The sequence below is a fragment of the Kryptolebias marmoratus genome, linkage group LG12, assembly GCF_001649575.2.
Source record: "Kryptolebias marmoratus isolate JLee-2015 linkage group LG12, ASM164957v2, whole genome shotgun sequence".
In the NCBI taxonomy this organism is placed as follows: Eukaryota; Metazoa; Chordata; class Actinopteri; order Cyprinodontiformes; family Rivulidae; genus Kryptolebias; species Kryptolebias marmoratus.
Window position 1 is genome coordinate 21,121,852 of NC_051441.1, and position 18,186 is coordinate 21,140,037.

The 18,186-nt window shown below is 39.8% G+C and overlaps 2 protein-coding genes across 2 annotated transcripts in view; one reads left to right on the forward strand and one right to left on the reverse strand.

The window, feature by feature from the left end:
- On the forward strand, positions 1-13,002 carry cbx1a (chromobox homolog 1a (HP1 beta homolog Drosophila)). Its single transcript, XM_017434419.2, has 6 exons — positions 1-84; positions 219-305; positions 5,401-5,669; positions 8,672-8,843; positions 9,062-9,156; positions 11,308-13,002. Exons 1-6 carry the CDS (start codon positions 1-3, stop codon positions 11,456-11,458), a joined length of 858 nt encoding a protein of 285 aa, XP_017289908.1. The 3' UTR covers positions 11,459-13,002.
- nfe2l1a (nuclear factor, erythroid 2-like 1a) overlaps positions 12,727-18,186 on the reverse strand; it is a 19,249-nt gene continuing 13,789 nt past the window's right edge. The window contains exon 7 of the mRNA XM_017434413.3: positions 12,727-17,459. Coding sequence (XP_017289902.1) covers positions 16,516-17,459 — 944 coding nt within the window. The 3' untranslated portion in view covers positions 12,727-16,515. The remainder of the gene's footprint in view (positions 17,460-18,186) is intronic.

Consider the following 18,186-nt stretch of genomic DNA (forward strand, 5'->3'; position numbering starts at 1 on the left):
ATGACAAAGGAGATGGTGGTTGACTTCAGGAGAAAGAAACCCACCAGCAGTGCCATCAACATATTGGAGAAGGAAATGCTTGTTGTGAATGGATACAAATACTCGTGAGATTTTTGTTGCAGGTACTATCTATCTATCTGCTGGGGGAGCAGCATCAGTGCCGGAGATGCCAGCAGACTCAATGAACTCATTAAAAAGCTGGAAAAATTGTTGGGCAGAACTTGGAGACATTTGATCCAGTGAGGAAAATGAAGTCACTGAGTAAACTGTTCTCCATCACGGACCCACCCCCTTCACGCTACAAGGTAATAATTTCTGCTATTTGCAATTTCACTTTATAACAGCTCATCTCCAGATAAACACCAGTAAACTTATACCTGCAGACAACTACTGTAAAAATGTTATTATGTACATTATATTCACCATCATTGCACAGTGCTGTTAAAAATATGTAAATTATGTGTACCCTGCCATCATTGTATTACCTCTGTCTTAATTTGTACTCATCCATAACTGTTTGTTTGTTTTTGTAATTATAAGTGTTGTCTTTAATGTTTTCAGTTTTGAACTTGTCTGCTGCTGTGACAGACCAATTCCCCTCAGGGGTTTAATAAAGTATGTTTGTATTTTATTCTAATATTAGTGCATTCTTACATGTGCACATGCAACTCTAACAATATGGTGTCATATTGTTTACAATTGGAAGTATGCACTCTTGCATCATGAGTCTGTGTAGCCAGGTTCCCGGGGGAAGATATCCACAGAAATAGAGTACATTTGGTCTAGCTCCAGCTGAGATTGATGGGTTTCTTGTCAAGGAAACACTTGTGATTAACGTTGCTCTCTGGCCAATCAATGGCCTGCAGTCTGGTGACGTCAAATCTTGAGCTCGACTCTGATCAGTTGGAACCCCGGCCAAGGAGAGTCTAAGAAGCGAGCTGAAAGTGGCAGGACCACCCAATGGAAAGACTCGGAAAACGCACCGGGTCGACAGGAGTAGGGCCAAGTTGAGATCAAGGAAACGAACCAAAAGTGTCCCTGTGATGGACTAGTAACCTGTCTACAGTGTACCCCATATCTCTCGCACGTGCTGGAGATAGGTACCAGCTCCACCGTGACCCAGAAAGGAAAAAAAAAAAAGTTATATATATATATATATATATATATATATATATATATATATATATATATATATATATATGGGGGCGGGTGAACACCATGTTCACCATGTTGCTTATTAGTTGTCTTTTTTTTCTTGGGGGGGGGGGTTGTCAGCGACTCAAATGAACCGGATCACTTCAGTGACTGACTCAGATTAACCCGGGTCTATAAAGTGAACCGAATCTCCCAGCTGTGGTTCGTGCTGGGGCTGGCCTTTCCAGTGTTTCTGCAGCTCCATGTTTTATTTTTATTTTCTAACTGTTTATCGAGACTGACACTAGCTATACTCGGATTGCTCGTGGTCTGCTTTGCTTTTGGCAAAAAAAAAAAAAATAGACTGCTAAAAATTTTTGAAGCAGGGAGATTTATTTCGCAGATTCTGTGACGTAACATCCGGTGGTGGTGTTGGCGGGCTGAGTGAGGTCACTTGTATGTTAGCGACGCGTTTCAGGCTATTGTGTGATTGAGCTGCAAAGCGAAGTGGAGGTGGCTCCAAAGCACGCCGCCGAATCGTTCTGTTTGCTGTGCCGTTTGGTTCTTTGTCCTCAGCAGACGACTAAATCTCAGCGCTTTTACCTGGGCCTGCCTTTTACGCGCACAAGTGTCCCGAAGGTTTCTCTGCCAAGGTAAGGCTTAGCTAGCCTTTCGAGCGAAGCAGGCCAGCCATGTTGTCCTCAACAAGGGGCGCAAGGGGTAGGCCACATGACATGTCTGAGTGCTTTATGTTGTGTTGAGTTACAGTAAACTAAATGGTGTTTGGCGCAAACCTTTTTTGCAGGTCTTATTTCAGCATTCATCCTGCATAGCTTGCGAGCATGAGCTAGTGCATCGCACGAGGTTTACAGCGTGCGTGCAGACATGCTGGTAAAAACATTGTGCACCACGCTGGTTTTGTTGCTTGTGTTGATGCAAATAAAGCTTGCTTGTTACCACATTATAAGCAAAGCGGCGTCATATACTCAGAATGATTATATTACTGTAGGCTGCAGTCCCCTAATGACGGCCGTGCTGATGCTGGAGACATGGAGGACGGCGTTTTCATTCTGCCTCTTAGCCATGGAGAAGCTCAAGTTTCCACGAGTTGTGTGCTTACTGTCGTTAGATATCGTTCATGTCGCTTTGTCGAGGTTTAGGAGAAGAAAAAAAAAGATCTCTTGAAAACAGATTTAAACAAAGTTTAGTTGGGAAGCCAACAACAAGGGTCAGGGGAAGGAAGAAAACTCTGTTCCCTCAGTTTGGGAAAACCCTGATCGAGGATTTGTAATACCTTTAGAGATAAGGGTTGGGTGTGTGTGTGTGCGCAGCGAGTGTTGTGTCGATCTGTGTTTTCAGTGCAGAGCTGGAGGTCTGCAGACCCTACCCACTGTCTCCTTGTAAAGTAACAACAAGAAAATATACTTAGAGCAGTTTTCTAGTCCAGTTTTTTTTTTTTTTTTTTTTTTTGCTAAGTCTGTTACGTTTTTGCAGCAGAGTGACACAAGTAGGTTGTTCTGCCAGTGTGAACTCTTTGCTCACACTGTTTGTTAAAAACATTAGGTGACATATTTAGAAGTGCATTGTGCACCCGGCTTCAGTTTCCTGTCATTTCAGTACCAGAAGCAGCTTTATGGGAGTCAAATTTTCATCAGAAAGAGGAAAGAAATGAATACAACACAACTATTAAAAACTGAATAATGGAGACTGTAACAATAACAAATGTTCCTTTAACTTATCCTATTCTTTTCATATTACCTATGAAATATATATTTTTAATTGCATACTTTAAATTAGAACTCGTGCAATTTCAGTGTCATTCATTTGGCTGAACAAAATTAACTGTACCTAACACGGGCACAATAACACATAATTGTCGTGCTGTGTTCATCTGTTGAGATTGGTTTCACCACCTCAGTAAACTAGATTTCCACTCATCAAAAGAAAAAGAGAGATATTCTTGTGAAGTACTGTATGCTTCACAATAATGCTGGAGCCTTACTCTGTAAGAAGTCTGTTTGCGATCACGTGATTGCGAGCCGTTTGTTTTCGCACACACCTTTCATAGTCTACAAGACACTCAGATCAGAACTCCCGGGAAGCTCCTTCCTCCTCCTACAGCGTTAAAACGTGGTTCTCAACTCTGTCCTTGTACAGATTTTTGCTTCCCTTACTCCAACCAGACATAATTATTAAACAGACTGAGACAGTACATGCTGTTTGGCATTTGCAAATTTGATGGCGCACATTAATGAGCAAACAAAGGGAATGTATCCCTACGCTGCCCGGCTGAGGCGTACTTACTCCAAGCCACGAAGAGCCGCCTGTGTCTCCGCGTGTTTGTTTTTTTTCTTTAGTTAATTGCACTATATGTTTGGTGGAACAGTTGTAAAGATGGCTGTATTTTCTAACAGCCTTGGCAAGATGTTTCTCAGAGGAGCAGGAGAAGCGAAATGACTCCATTAAAGCTCACCAACTTGTCCACATAAACACTCCCACAACAACTTAGGACCAATCACGCAATGCTTGGCTCAAACCTCTGAGAAAAGGTTCATCAAGGGCCTTGATGGATAAAGCTGCTACACAAACAAAATGACGCAATTTTCGTCACACAACCCTGTGAATGAGAGCTGATTTTTGTGACTTCTCATGGAGTATGTCAGAGCCTTTAAGGTGACGGCACTGGGGTGCTGTGTTCGTGTTATTTAGGCCCCGTCCCAATACTCGCACTTCCATCCTTGTGTCCTTCAAATGCACATTCATGCTGAAGGGTTTGAGTGCATAGTGTGTCCAAATTCTCTGGAGTGCTCTTTAGCCTCGCCCCTTTGTGAACTACATCTGCCCTTCAGCTAAGCCCGCATCATTATCTTTATTGACAATGAAAGGGTTTTGAATTAAACGGCAGAAATATGGCAGTGTTGACAGAGCAAACTGCGTCTGTCACGAAAAAAGCAGTTGTCAAACAAAGTATTGAAATAATTATTTGATAGCTTATAAACTGACATTCATGACCATTTCTGGATTGTCCCTCGTCTGCAGCTCTCCTCACGTTTTGCAGACACAAAGTGTTTGTCGATGGATGACTTCCATTTATGTTCGATGATTACACCGCAGGACGTGCAAAACAGCTTCCCCCCACTCTCATCTGGGTAGGAAACTGTTTTGCGCGGTCCTTTGCTGAAATCTTTGTGGGCAAATGTAAAGCATTAGCGCACATTTTTGCTTCGGTTGCTGCTCCTGCACGCTCCCGGCATTCTGATGTTAACAGGATGTGACGTCACGTGTCTTCTTCGTGAGTTATTTGGGGTTATTTTGTGTTCCACACTACACAAACCCACAAAGAAGAGACTAGACCGCAGAAACGGTGGCGAATCACTTCAGAAACAATAAATATTGGGTTAAAGTTGCTGTATTTTGGGCAACATTGCAAACAGTTGCGATTTTGAGGGGTTTGCTTGATTTTGCGTTAATAGTTGAGATCGCAACATCGCGAAATCCTGGAGTGTCTGTTATTTGTAAATGTGACTTAAATTAGGATTCAAATTAGGTGCTAACAATTTGAACCCTGAACAAGTCATAGTAAAACACTCTTACCAAAAATTTAAACAGCCAAATATCCCCTGCAAAGACTCTGGAAAGCAAAAATACCTAAACTGTACTTTTAAAATTGTACTGGCACCTTCTTAAAATACCAAAACGGCGACCGGTCCGCCATGTTGGATGTCACAGTTACGGCCCAGAGGCGCAAGACGATGACGTAACTCGTACTGTCCCGATTCTCCAATGTCTGTATTCTTGTAACCTGCGCACACAAACCCATCTGTGCACTTCGACTGAGTTCACGTTTCATAGAGGGGCGTAGGGTGTAGTGCAAGTATTGGGACCAGACCTTTGAGGTATTATACCATCCAGCACGAGAAATACAAAGAAGGAAAAAACAACAATGGTTTCAATGTAAAATTGAAGCTGCAGCATTTGAAAATCCTCTAAGGGTGTTACTAGTCTTGTTTGACCTTCCAGTAACTTTTTGACTGTTACCAAAAGACAGTGTTTGTGAAGACTACATTAGTATTCAACACTGTTGCATCATTTGTAGTAATCTGTAGTGACTGTTACCATTTTTTGCCACTGTTAATTACATTTTGCACACGCCCTTTAACTGTAATGTTTGAAAAATGTTACCCTATGTTTGAATTACTTTGTTGTTCTGGTATTGTGAGTATTTTTAATGCTGCCGTTTCCTGTTGCCTCCTGGGCCCACAACAGGTGATCTCTGCAAGCGTCAAACTGGCGACCATAGCAGCAAAGAAAGGCAAGAAGGCTGAGGAGGAGGAGCAGCAGCCAGCCCCAGCACCTGCAGAAGAAGCAACAGCAGCAGCAACAGTAGCACCTGCACCAGCTGCTGCTGCTGCTGCTACTGCTGCTGCTGCTGCTGAGGAGGAGGAGGAAGAGGAGTATGTGGTAGAAAAAGTTCTTGACCGTCGAGTGGTGAAGGGCAAAGTAGAGTTTCTGCTAAAATGGAAGGGGTTCTCAGAGTGAGTATGATCTTCTTTACATCTCCAAATCTAGTAGAGATGGAAATTTTGTGGCACCTGATTCAGTTCAGAGAGATTACATGAGATCATAAAATAATTAGTGACACATTTTGATTTTATCTCGTAATGTAAATGACTGACTTAATTTACATAAACTAAATGCTCAATTTTTTTTTTTCAGAACTAATAAAGAGTGCACAATAACTTATGTCAAAAAACATTTAATCACAGGCTGCTGACCAACAATTAGCATAGATGCTACCTGAGGTTTGGTGATTGGACAAATTTATCAACCACCGCCGATAGGTTAAGCCATTTGATGGCCGTGCTTTTAGGAGTTTTGTTGAGTTTTTTTTTTTGTTTGTTTGTTTGGGTTTTTTTTTTGCCTTTGCACTCCACCCTCCCCCATGTGCCACCAAGTGTAGTTCACTCAAACTTATAACAGAAATATTCAGAAAACATTTATTTGAACAATAACCACAGTGGTGGGAAGGAAAACAGACACTTTTTTAAAACCAGTACTTATAGTTCCAGTGTTTCTGTCTTTGCTAAGTGTGAAACAACAAATATAAAATTAAACAAAAACTAAACAATAAAAACAAACTCCTCCAGCAGAGAACATGTGCACTGCCATAAAAAAAATCTTTGCTGCTGGTTTTAGTCTTCTACTGAGCAATTTGGCTCATACAACATAAGTAAATGACTGAATATTTCGAAAAACTACAACGTCTGGACGTGTGCTTGTTGCCGGTATGCACATATATTTTCATGCCATTTAAGATGATGAGATGATGGGCGATATATTCGTACATCGTCATTTGTTGAACTGACGAATATCGGTGGAAAAAATTTTACACATCGCCCAACCTTAATGCTACCTTAACATTGAAAAACATCACTGGAAAGCTACTGTGATTAGCATCATGTTTACTACTAAAGGTTTGCACACCAATCAAATGTTTCAAAGTCATTATTAAAGACAGTCATGGTATAATAACTTCAGCTATTACTTCCAGACAGATATTCATCATGTTTCGGAGAAGAAAGAATAAATGTGAGAAAACAGCTTTACTTCAATATGTTTTTACTACAGGAAGCTACGGTAACTCTACTGGGACAAACAGCACAGGAACCACTCTGCTGACATTGTTTATGTGGCAGCACAGATTACCATGAACAAAATATATTTTTGACTTTTGAAAGTCAATTTAGAATCTTACATGTCTGTAGTGAAGTGAAATTAATTTATAAATGAAGTGCTATATATAGCACTTTTCAGCATCAAGACGATCTAAAGTGCTTTACAACACAGAAACAACAGAATCAAATACAGAAAAACATCAATCATGTAAATTTTAGCTAATACAATAAACTTTCCTCTAAGAGGAGGCATTTGAAATAAAGAGATAAGATAACTATAACAGAGTAATAAGTAGGTTTAGCTAATAGTATGATTGGTGTGACTATAACAGGTCATTTGAATAAACTTACAATCTATAAGTCATTCAGTGATGTAAAACCTAAACAACAAACGGGTACAGATCAGATATAGAAATACGGAGATAAAAACATCAATCGGGTCAAACACAATTCTAGCTAACAGAACAGTTGATATAATGATATTAATAATGATAACCAGTCTTTAGTATACCAAGTACAGAGCCGTTCGGTGATCTATAGATCAATGGGAATATTTTAGTCTATTATTTAACTTGGATCAAAACTTTCATCTAAGAGGAAATATTAAAGTTGATACAGTAATAACAGGTCTTAATAGACCCTTTAGATATGAATAAGTTAGTAAGGGTAGACTAACAGAAAAAAAGCCACATTAGGTGCAGATAGCAAGTAGGGTGATAGACAAGAGAGAAAGCACAGACGATGGTCTGTGCTTTCATAAATCATGTCCATAAATCACGTCACAGAGGTCATTGTCTTTGATAATATGATAGAGTGTTTATCAGCCAGCACAAAGCAGATCCACATATGTACTTAGGCAAGGGAAGAGGCAGAGCATCTTATTTACATAAAATCCAGGAGGAATTGAAGATGGCTAGCCACCAAGGCCGGCACAAGGGAGCCAGATTCACATAACAATAATTGTTTTGGGTCAGGCCGACTCTTGTTTTCCGTCTGCCTTCAAAGTCTCGCTGGTGCTTCTCAATGGCAAATCCAAACAGGCAAATTCCAGGTCTATTCTGCCAGAACCGAGCGAGCAACTTTCTCCAAGATTTATCCCATTTCATCCCCGAGTCAAGGAACTGCATCTAGCCTGCAATTCTGCTCACGTAACATCACAGTCTGAGTGCCAATCACTCCACAGATCCCATCACACATGCCTGGCACTCTCACAGTGGCCAGAACAGCTGTCAAGGTTTTCCGATTTTCTCAATATGCCAGGTAACCGCCAACTCCAAAAAGCAGAAAGCCTGTTATCAAAAATCCAATTGTGTACACATCTTTGACACTCCCGATTGACAGCGTTGACAGACTCACAATCCTCCGCTCCTGCCAGGAGTCCATTGTGTATCCTGAGAAAAATGTCCCGTCTGGACAAAAGGGTTCCCCCATACCCTGTCTTCTCGTTGAGAAAATTTGATCAATTGCGTTAAGAGACCAGCTGACCAAATCCATAATTCACAAATTTTGGAAGATATGCAAAGAGAGGCTCCAAAGGAAAAGACAAGACACAGTAATGCATTAACACCCTCCATCCACACTCACACACCCATAAAACCCTCGCAAATATTTATCTTGTTTTGTTGCATAACAACCATCAACATGAATAAAGATGGACAAAGCATGTCTGCTTACTCCCTTTTGTTTTTGTTTTTTTTAAAAGGACTTTTTAAAAAAAAAAGGGGGGGGGAAATGTGTCAGAACTCTGTCGTTTGTCAGGGTGTGAATTTAAAAAACAATAATATGAAGCTGCATATTGAAAGACTTGACACGTAGGCCTAAGTTTCCACCTTTTGTGTGTTGGTCTGCACCCACATGTCCAGTGAGGACAATACATGGGAGCCAGAGGAGAACTTGGACTGTCCCGACCTTATTGCAGAGTACATGCAGAAACACAAAGAGAAGGAGGAGAAGAAGAAAGAGGGTAAGAGGAAAGCAACCAGCGACGCCTCAGGAGACTCAGAGGAGAGAGCTGGCAAAAAGAGGAAGGAGGAGGTAAGTAAATCGGAACATGAACTGCCCTCAGGTAGTGGCTTTTTAATCTCATTGTTGTTTCCTAGTATTTTTGTCATGTCTGTGTTCTGACACATTTTAATTCTCTTACACATCACTAAACATCTTCTGTAAGGAAGATTGCACGCTGGTCTGCACATTTGCATTAACTTTCATTTTCTAGTGTTTTTAATGCTTTCTTTGTCCTGTACTTCCCCAAGGGTGAAAAGGCCAGAGGTTTTGGCAGAGGGCTGCAGCCTGAAAGAATTATTGGCGCAACCGACTCGAGTGGAGAGCTGATGTTCCTCATGAAGTGGTGAGCTTTTGCTTTTAGAGCTCAGGCACAACAGTTTTCACAAACAGTTCCTTAATGTGGCCACAGAGGCCAGACTCTGGCATACTCCATAGGTGGTTAAGAAGTCGGTTTGCTGTCACGCGGTTGCGAGAACTCTCTGGAAGCTCCTCCCTCCTCCTACAGCAATAAAACGGGTTTATTCCCATCGACTTTTTAACTCTCCTGTCAATGTACAGATTTTTTTCTTGCCTTACCAGACATGTTTATTAAACAGACTGAGACAGTACACACCGTTTTGCATTTGTAAAACGTGCCCTTACGCCGCCCAGCCGAGGCGTGGTTCCTCCTGGCCATAGATCATTACAGTACCTCGCTTGGGAGCTCGGAGGTGACACATTTCAAATGCCTTTTGACAAAGTAATTATTATCATAACAAGTAGAAGCATTAAAACAATCTGAAAAACTGGACTTATACAGAAATAAGAGCCAAGGAATAAAGGCTTTTAAAATGAAACTTTTAAACTAGCAGTGTTTGAGACTAAAGTTGGTTCTGTTAATTTGTTTTCTCTGCACTAACCTGATCTAACCTGTGCTCATCATTCTTGGCCAGTTGGTAATGGGTTAAAAAAAAAAATCCACACAGTACTTTTGCTATATTGTGAGTGAGCTGAAAGTCTGCCCCTGTTTCAGTGTCTCACATTTGGTTTTACAAATCCATTTTGAATCCATTACAGGTGATTTGACTGCATGTGGTCAGCTCTGACACCTCAGTTCACATTGTGTAGTAAACGTGTATCCAAAAAGATTTTGTTCAGTTCTCAATTCTGCATGCTGTATGCAGATACACACGGAGGGCTGCCGGTGGGCAACACACAAAACATCAGCAGGACAGCTGAAGTTTCTCTGATGATTACAATACATTCAGACATATGAACTGTGTTATTATTTTAATATGAACACAGTTCAGAGCCATTTAAGTTGCATTTTGTTGAGTTATTTCCTAATGAGCCTAATTACTTTACAAATGCAATGTAAAATAAATAAAGAAGCTGGCTTCAAAAAGCTCAGTGTCCAAACAAAGACTTAAAATTACCTGTAAAAATCATCCACAGCTGATTGGTGGTCTGGTAGCTGTGCACTGTGAACGTAACATCACCACTGTGTAATTAGATAAAAATCATGTAATATAACGCTTATAGTGACCCATAGGCATGGTTCAACTGCTCTAAAAATAGTTAAACAACATTTAACTAAAGAAAAACTCAATATACAATGTCCTGTAATCCACTTTGATTAATAAAATCAAGACAAAACAGACTTTTTTTATTGAGGAATTTTAATAAGTCGTTCATTAAAACATTTAGCCTAAAAAAAGTCCACTGCATTCAGAAATAACATTTTACACCAAGAACGAAGTTGATAACAGAATGGACAGTGTCTAAACAGTCTATGTGGTCTGGTCGAACCTTTCCTGTCATGTTTGTTGACACTTAAATGACTGAGAACACGCAGAGGGAAATATGTGACAACTTGAACACTTGGATCAGAAGGAGGAGAGGCGTTAGTCATTGCTTCAACAAACTCTTTCTCATGAAAATGCATCAGTAGAAGCGAAACATGACTAATACAGACTTTGCAGTTGTATGTGAAGAATATTTATTTTTTTAAACTACAGCTATCTAGGTGAAGCGTTTCCAAAACACGATTATATCTCAGCTGAAGTCTGTTAACTTTTCAATAAAGAAGCTGAACTTTAGAGGAAAATAAGCTGCTGCCAACAAAACAGATACCAGGCTGAAGCATCAAGAGCCATCATCATCTTCATCCACAAGTTAAATAGGACAGTTATAATAAAACAATATTACTTAATACTTACTGTCATAATTATTAAATATAGATTTAATTTAACTTTGTTTAAGGCAGTAAGTGCAAAAATGCAAGGTTTATATACTCAACGAAATATTGTTTTTCAATAATCATAATTGCAGTATTGACCAAAATAATTATTAGGATTTTTATTTTCTCCTATAATCACACAGCCCTACATTCACCCCAGTATTACCTTTTTATTTAATATACTTAATGATACTCTAGTCATCTTTGAAATGATGCTCTGTCCAGTTGGTTTTTCACAAAATGGCTTTTCATTTTCTTTTTCTGCTGCATGAACAGGAAAAACTCAGACGAGGCCGACCTTGTACCCGCCAAGGAGGCCAACGTGAAATGTCCCCAAGTGGTGATCTCCTTCTACGAGGAGCGCCTTACATGGCACTCCTATCCAACAGAGGAAGAGGAGAAGAAAGAGGAGGACAAAAAAGACTAGAGGGATGACAAGAGGAGGCGTTGTAAAGGAAGCAGGGCAGGAAAGCAACTCTAAAGCAGTTAACTGTTTGAGTTAAGTTACTCCAACATCTGATTTGGCAGCAACAATGTGAAGGAAAACCAGAGAAAATGTTTGTTTTCCTGCCTTGCAAGGAGCTCAAAAGAGGTTCCCACCTGTGTGTTGATTGGGAATGTTCATTCTTTTAGAGGTATGTTGTTAATCAGTGCCTTTATTCTTCAAGCATTCTTCCAGGCCACTGATTATCTGAGTGACTTCAGTTGAACAGGAAATGTTATTGTTACATTTGATGACAAATGCCAGAAAATAAAATCAAGGCGTCAAGTTTAACATTCACACATAAAGCTTGATAACTGTTTGGCTGTGATAGTCAATTTTGTCTCTTCCTCTCACAGTTAGGACTTCATTCAGACGTCGAGTAGGTTGGTAAAATGATACGCATCAACCGTGTCCAACGAGCTCCTCGTCCTGCTTTGTGACAATACACAGGTGGAAACTTCTTTTGAAAGGGGATGGGGGTAGAGGAGAGGGACAGAAACGGTTTATTTTTCAGTATCTCCTATATGTCGCCTGTTTTCTCAATACATACTGTTCATCTGAACCCAGCAGAGGTCTAATTAGTGTACCTTTTACTCAAGCAGGCAGTGAGGGGGCAGCAGGTGGTGGTCTCAGCCAGTCGGTGTGAAAGAAGATTCAAAGTGTGACAATTAACGCTCATTTCCACTTTGTCTTCAATCGTCACACACTTAAACGTGCTCTAAAGTACACGGTTGTATTATTTTAGCTTGCATTCCTGGCCAACACTCATGACATGGAGTATTTTTTCTTTTAGTTTTCCTACTTGAGTGTTAACCACAAAACAATTCTCACTTTTGAATGCAGAGTAGTGAGCTGAATTAGTTGATATGAGAAGCTTTTTCTCAGTGATTCTCCGCCTAGTGTTTGCCAACGTTGTGTTTAACTTAGCCCAGTCGTACGTTTCCATATGTATACTGTAATAAAGTCGATGTAGTACCTTCCTCTCAGCACATTTGAGTTGGCTAGATCAAACTTTTTTTTTTTTGTTCTGATGACTTCAAGGGGGCTTTTTTCTCACTGCATCTTTTAAAATAGATGAAATTGTTTTACCAATATTTTAATGAGTGTTACTGCTGCATTGAGTAGTTATAAAAACATGAACTTCAACAAAATCTTTTAAAATGAGCACAAACGGGCAGATCAAACCAAAAATCAGTCAGTTTGGGTCAAGCTTCTTTGTTCAGATAAATTTGATTTTAGTTAGTTTTTTTTTTTTCTTTTGTTTTCTGTATTTCCACACCATATCTATCATGATTATGATTAGTTAGCATTCTGACTGTCTCACCGCTAATTGAAAGAGATTGAACTAGCACCAACCAAGTGTGCTTCTTAGTTTTTCTAGATCTTTTCTTTCTTTTTAGATTATTTGCTTGTAATTGGTCTGTTGCATGTTTGTTGATCTGCTTTTAAATGTCTGATCTAAACAATAAATGTTTTGGGATTCATAAGTTTTTTGTTGTTGTCCCTTGTTTATTTTTGTAATGAAAGACAATGTGCAGCTCCTGCAAAACTAAGCATTTAGAAGAGGACCCCCCCCCCCCCCATCTACACCTTTTGAAGAGAACATAAGTATTCACGGTTCAACCAGCTTGTCCTCCATGACTCCAGGTATTTATGGGAGTGCACCTGAATCTTCTGAAATCTACCACTATCGTTTTAATAACTGGGGGGGGGGTGGTGTACGACGTATCTTAGATTTGAATTTTCAACATTTTTAATTTTGAATCTGTCCCTTCATTGTCACGTTGTGCCTGTGTGAGTCTGTTGGGCTGTTAACCTGATGGTGGTGTCCAACACCTCCCTGCTGAAAGGGCAGGCGTAGGATGATAAGTTATCTAATTGCTGGACATGATTTTAAATTAATAATCAGCCTTGACAAATCATTTCAAAGACTTTATTTCGTATATATTTAGAAAAAGTCCCAAGTCCTTTAGCAAAACAACAAATAAAAATCTCAACAAAGCTTTATTTTTGTTTGTTTTTGTTTTTCCTGAGTGGTAATACAATCAAGTTTTGTTTTTGTTTTTTAAATCACGCTGCTTTCAAAAATGTGGATGTTCTGGTGTCAATTCACTAAATTCAGTCTTTTATTACTCAAACAACAGGTTTCTTCCAACCCATAAAACTGACTCCAAGAAGGGGAAACCAATAGCAAGCATGTCCCAGTTGTCCAAATCCATCCATTCATTTTCTTCTTCACCTACTTTTTTTCTTTGGGGTCAAGGGGAGCTGGTGTCTGTCTCCACACTCTGTGAGAGGTGGGGAACACCCTGGACAGGTTTCCAGTCCATCACAGGGACACATGGAGACAACCATTCACACTCTCACGCACTTAGGGAACATTTTGGACGTACCAATGAACCTAACATGGTCTCTGGGAGGAAACCTGAGCGTGCACAGGGAGAACATGTAAATGCACCGAAAGGCCAGGAGGTTAACCTGTTACCTTGCTGTGAAGCGACAGCCTTACAACTATCCCACCGTGCTGCCCTGTGTCAAAGTCTTAGTTGTTTTTTGTTCATAAAATAAAAAAACATTGTGCAAATTTAAAACATAAAGGCTTTCCACAGTTAATGCTACACTTGAGTCAGTTTGAGGGCTGCTAAATTGAGCCATCATCTCTGAATCAAACTACATTATCACCCCCACATTTGATAAGGCTATAGCTAAGAGTCATCCCAAATGCATACTCTGAGTGCTGCACATCGCACAACATCAATTATAATGTCATTAACCATTAAGAGTCAGACCTGTTTGTTAGCAAACTATCTCATGAATTGCTGAAGAGATTTCAGTGAAACTCTCAGAAGGTAATCAGTAAATATACATCTGCAACTGATTACCTTTTGGAGTCAGTCCCATTCAAGATGGCCACCTCAGCTAAATGACTTCAGCAAACACAAATGGTTATAACTCAGTCAGTTGATAAGCTAAAAATTGGTATGGAAGTAGCTGATAGTCATCCACAACACATACTTGCAAATTGCACGCAACATTTACAAGGTTTGATCAAATTGGCTCAAACTCTGCCATTTCTCAACAAAAGATACATAAGATCACAACAAGATCTTATAGTCTGAAACTCTGGCATGAAAAGCAGTGGGCGATATACATTTCCTCCATAAATGTTAGACCTTTACTCTGTTTTGTTGTCATACAAGAGAGTGCATCACAAAGTTCATGATGCTGGCAGTACTTATTTTTTAATCAAATCTATCCAAAAAGAAAAAGTTAGTTAATAAACCAGAACTCTTGCAGGCATTACCAGCTTCTTAGACACAATTATACACCACTCTATATCTTTTTGCAATATACTGCACATCCATCAGCTCCACAACTTCAGTTCCTGTGAATCAGAAACTCATCTTGTATTTGTTTCGTAGGATGCTCCACGCTAACAGCAAGGATCCTGCTTGCTGATTATCAGCACATTTGTTACAGTATTTTCACTGTTGGTCCCAAAGATAGATCTACAGTACCTTAAGTGTTTTCCCCGCATGTGAGTTTATTCTAAAAACCAGGGAAAGACATATTCGAGTGAATATTATGATGATAATCACATCCTCTTCACCTCATTCTACTCTTTGTCCTCAGTGTCTCTTTCTATCAAAGCATCACTATAAAAGGGATATCAGGGAGGATGTAGAGTTAGTGTTTCATAAATCAGAAGAAACTATTATATAAAAATATATATATAACCTTTTCAGCACAGGAACCTAGACTGACCATCAGTCATCCTTCTCTAGGTGCGTCCTGCACAATCAGCACTGTCGGACCAGATCCAGCTCTTTTAGTGCACTTCAGCATTTTGAGTTGTCCTTAAATCATGTCCATTGAAAACACAGGTTTTTTGTGCAGTGAATAGACTCTATGCATTAATTTTATATAAACCGTAGTGTTTTAAGATGCATGAAAGATAAAAATGCTACATAAAAACATAAATATGCAAAAACAATCCATACAATCTCAGCAGCCAAAACAGAACAGAGCTAAAACTACAGTGCCTTTAAAAAGTATTTATACCTCTTGAAGTTTTCTCTTTTTTTTTCTTTTTTCCATATTTTGTCACATTACAATCACAAATTTCTAAGTTTTCTACTGGAATTTTATGCGACAGACCAACACAAAGTAGACCATAATCGTAAAGTGGAAGGAAAATGGTACATGGTTTTCAAAGTTTTTGTGGCATGCATTTCCTTTAAGTCCACTTAAGACTCACAAGTTTTGGGGGGTTTGTCTCTACTTAATTTGTACATCTAGAAACTGAAATTGTGGCCTATTCTCTTTTGCAAAATAGCTAAAACTCAGTTAGACTGGATGCAGAGCATCTGTGAACAGCAGTTTTTAGGTCTTTTCATAGATTCTCAGTCTGATTTAGGCCTGGGCTCTGACTGGTTCATTCTAACTCATGAACATGTTTTGATCTGACCCATTCCATTGTAGCTCTGACTGGATGTTTCAGGTGTTGTCCTGTTGGAAGGTGAACCACCACACTTTTTAGATTTTTTTTGTAAAGACTTTTGAAAACCATGCATTATTTTCTCTCCAGCTCACAATTATGCAATATGTTGTGTTGGTCTACCACATAAATACCAGTAAAATACTTTAAAAGCTTATGTTTGTAACATGACAAAAATGTGGAAAAGTTTAATAAGTATGAACACCTTTTTAAAACTGCACTAATAACAAACAAACTGTCGTGTGTTTATTATTTTTTATATGACCTTCTGTACAAAGTACTTTTTGGAGCAAAGTGAAATCCTCTTATACAGACATAAATCTGATGTCCTTGGTGGCAATGGGATTTAAACTTTGTGGTGAGTTCAAGTGCTTTTTTCCCCAAATGCCAACATGAGAAAACCTGAGGCATAGAGGGGCTTTTGTTTCTGCTGATTCTTGCAGTGATTTTGGTGTATTTTAACCTTTGACCCTCAAATGTAACCTTTGTCTTTTTCACCTCCTCACTTCTTGTCCTTCTGTTTCTTGCTGTTTTTATCTGCTGCCACTGAAGCCACTGTGACTCTGTCATTGGGTCCAAATTGCAGCACGTGCTCTGTAGCATTCAGCTGCCTCCCGTCCTCGTCCTTCAGGTGTGAAAAGATTTCCTTATGCAGCGCTCTCAGTCTTTGCTTCATTTCCTGGATGTGCCTCAGGGTTTCCCGTTTTTCTCTGAGCAGCTGTGAAAAGTGGTGCCTCAAATCTGACACCTCACTTTCTAAACTCAGCAGCACATCGTGTTTTCTCTTCCTGCAGTTCTGGGCAGCTATTTTGTTCTTCCCACGTCGCCGTATGTCCCTGACGAGGGTGAGCTGCTCATCCGTGAGCTGGTAGCTGCTCAGCAGGTCGTTGAAGTCCTCCACCGGCAGGTGGATGATGAGCTCGTTGGAAAAAGGAATCTTGAGGGCTTGGGCTCGCCGCTCATCCCGGTTCCAGTTTTCAGTGTCAGAGATGTTATGGTATGGCTTTGCCTTGTGGTGTCTCAAAGATCTACGCTGTTTGGGAGCCATCTTGCGCCGGGATGTGGACAATAATGGCTGGTTGTATGTGTGATCGTGGCCGATATGTTCCAGCCAGTTAAAGCTGTGCAACAGTTTGTGATCCATGTAGTTGGCAGGAAAGACTTGTTTAACGTCCCCTCCAACTGCTCCCATCTCCTCCTCCTCCAGCTTTTCCTGCTTTACAGTCACCTCCAGTTCCATATCTGAACCAAGTATGTCATCCTCATCCTCTCGGTCCTCATCTTCAGAGAAAGGACTTTCCACTGCTGACACCCAGGATGGAGAGGGGGTTGATGGAGTGGAGGTGGAGGAATAAGGGGTTGAGCCCTCAGAAACATATGAAGAAGCAGGGCTGTGGCTGAAGTCCACAGAAAGGCCAGAGTCTGAGTCCATCTCATCTTGACCATCTATGAAGGAAAGAAAGGTAAGCTTTACATTTTTAAAACAGGTTTCATATTTATTTACTTAATTAAAAATAGTTGCTATAGTGGATGATTCCTCCTTCTTATATTAAAGGCCTAGTAATACTTGAAGGAATGCATATCACCTTTCATCTCAGAGTTTTCAATTAAGATCATCTTATTTTGAGAAATGACAGAGTTGTAGACATTTTGCTCCAACCATTAAAATAACGTTAGGTGAGATTTCATGTTCACAGTACGTGTTGTGTGTTGTTGCCATTTTTGCGTTGATCAGCTGTGGCAGCCAACTTGAATTGGATTGATTATAAAAGTAGATCAAATGTAGATGTACATCCAGTGATTAATTTCTGAAAGTTTCATTCAAATCCATTCCATAGTTCGTGAGATAATTTGCCAGCAGACAAACAGGGTTGACGCCAAACGTTAATGCTGACGTTTTAAACAAAGATTTTGCACAATGAGTAGCACTTGAAATATATGTTGTGAATGACTCCTAACTACAACAATATCTTCAAGCCATTTTCTAAGGTGTGTTGTCTGTGGCAGCCATCTTGAATTGGGTTGGCTACAAAAGGAAATCAGTTGTAGATGTGCATCTAATGCTTACTTCATACAATTTACATGAAAATTTGTACAGTGCTTCATGAGATACTTTCCTTACAGACAGAAACACAAACACAGAACAAGGAGCATGGACAAAATCACAGTCGCT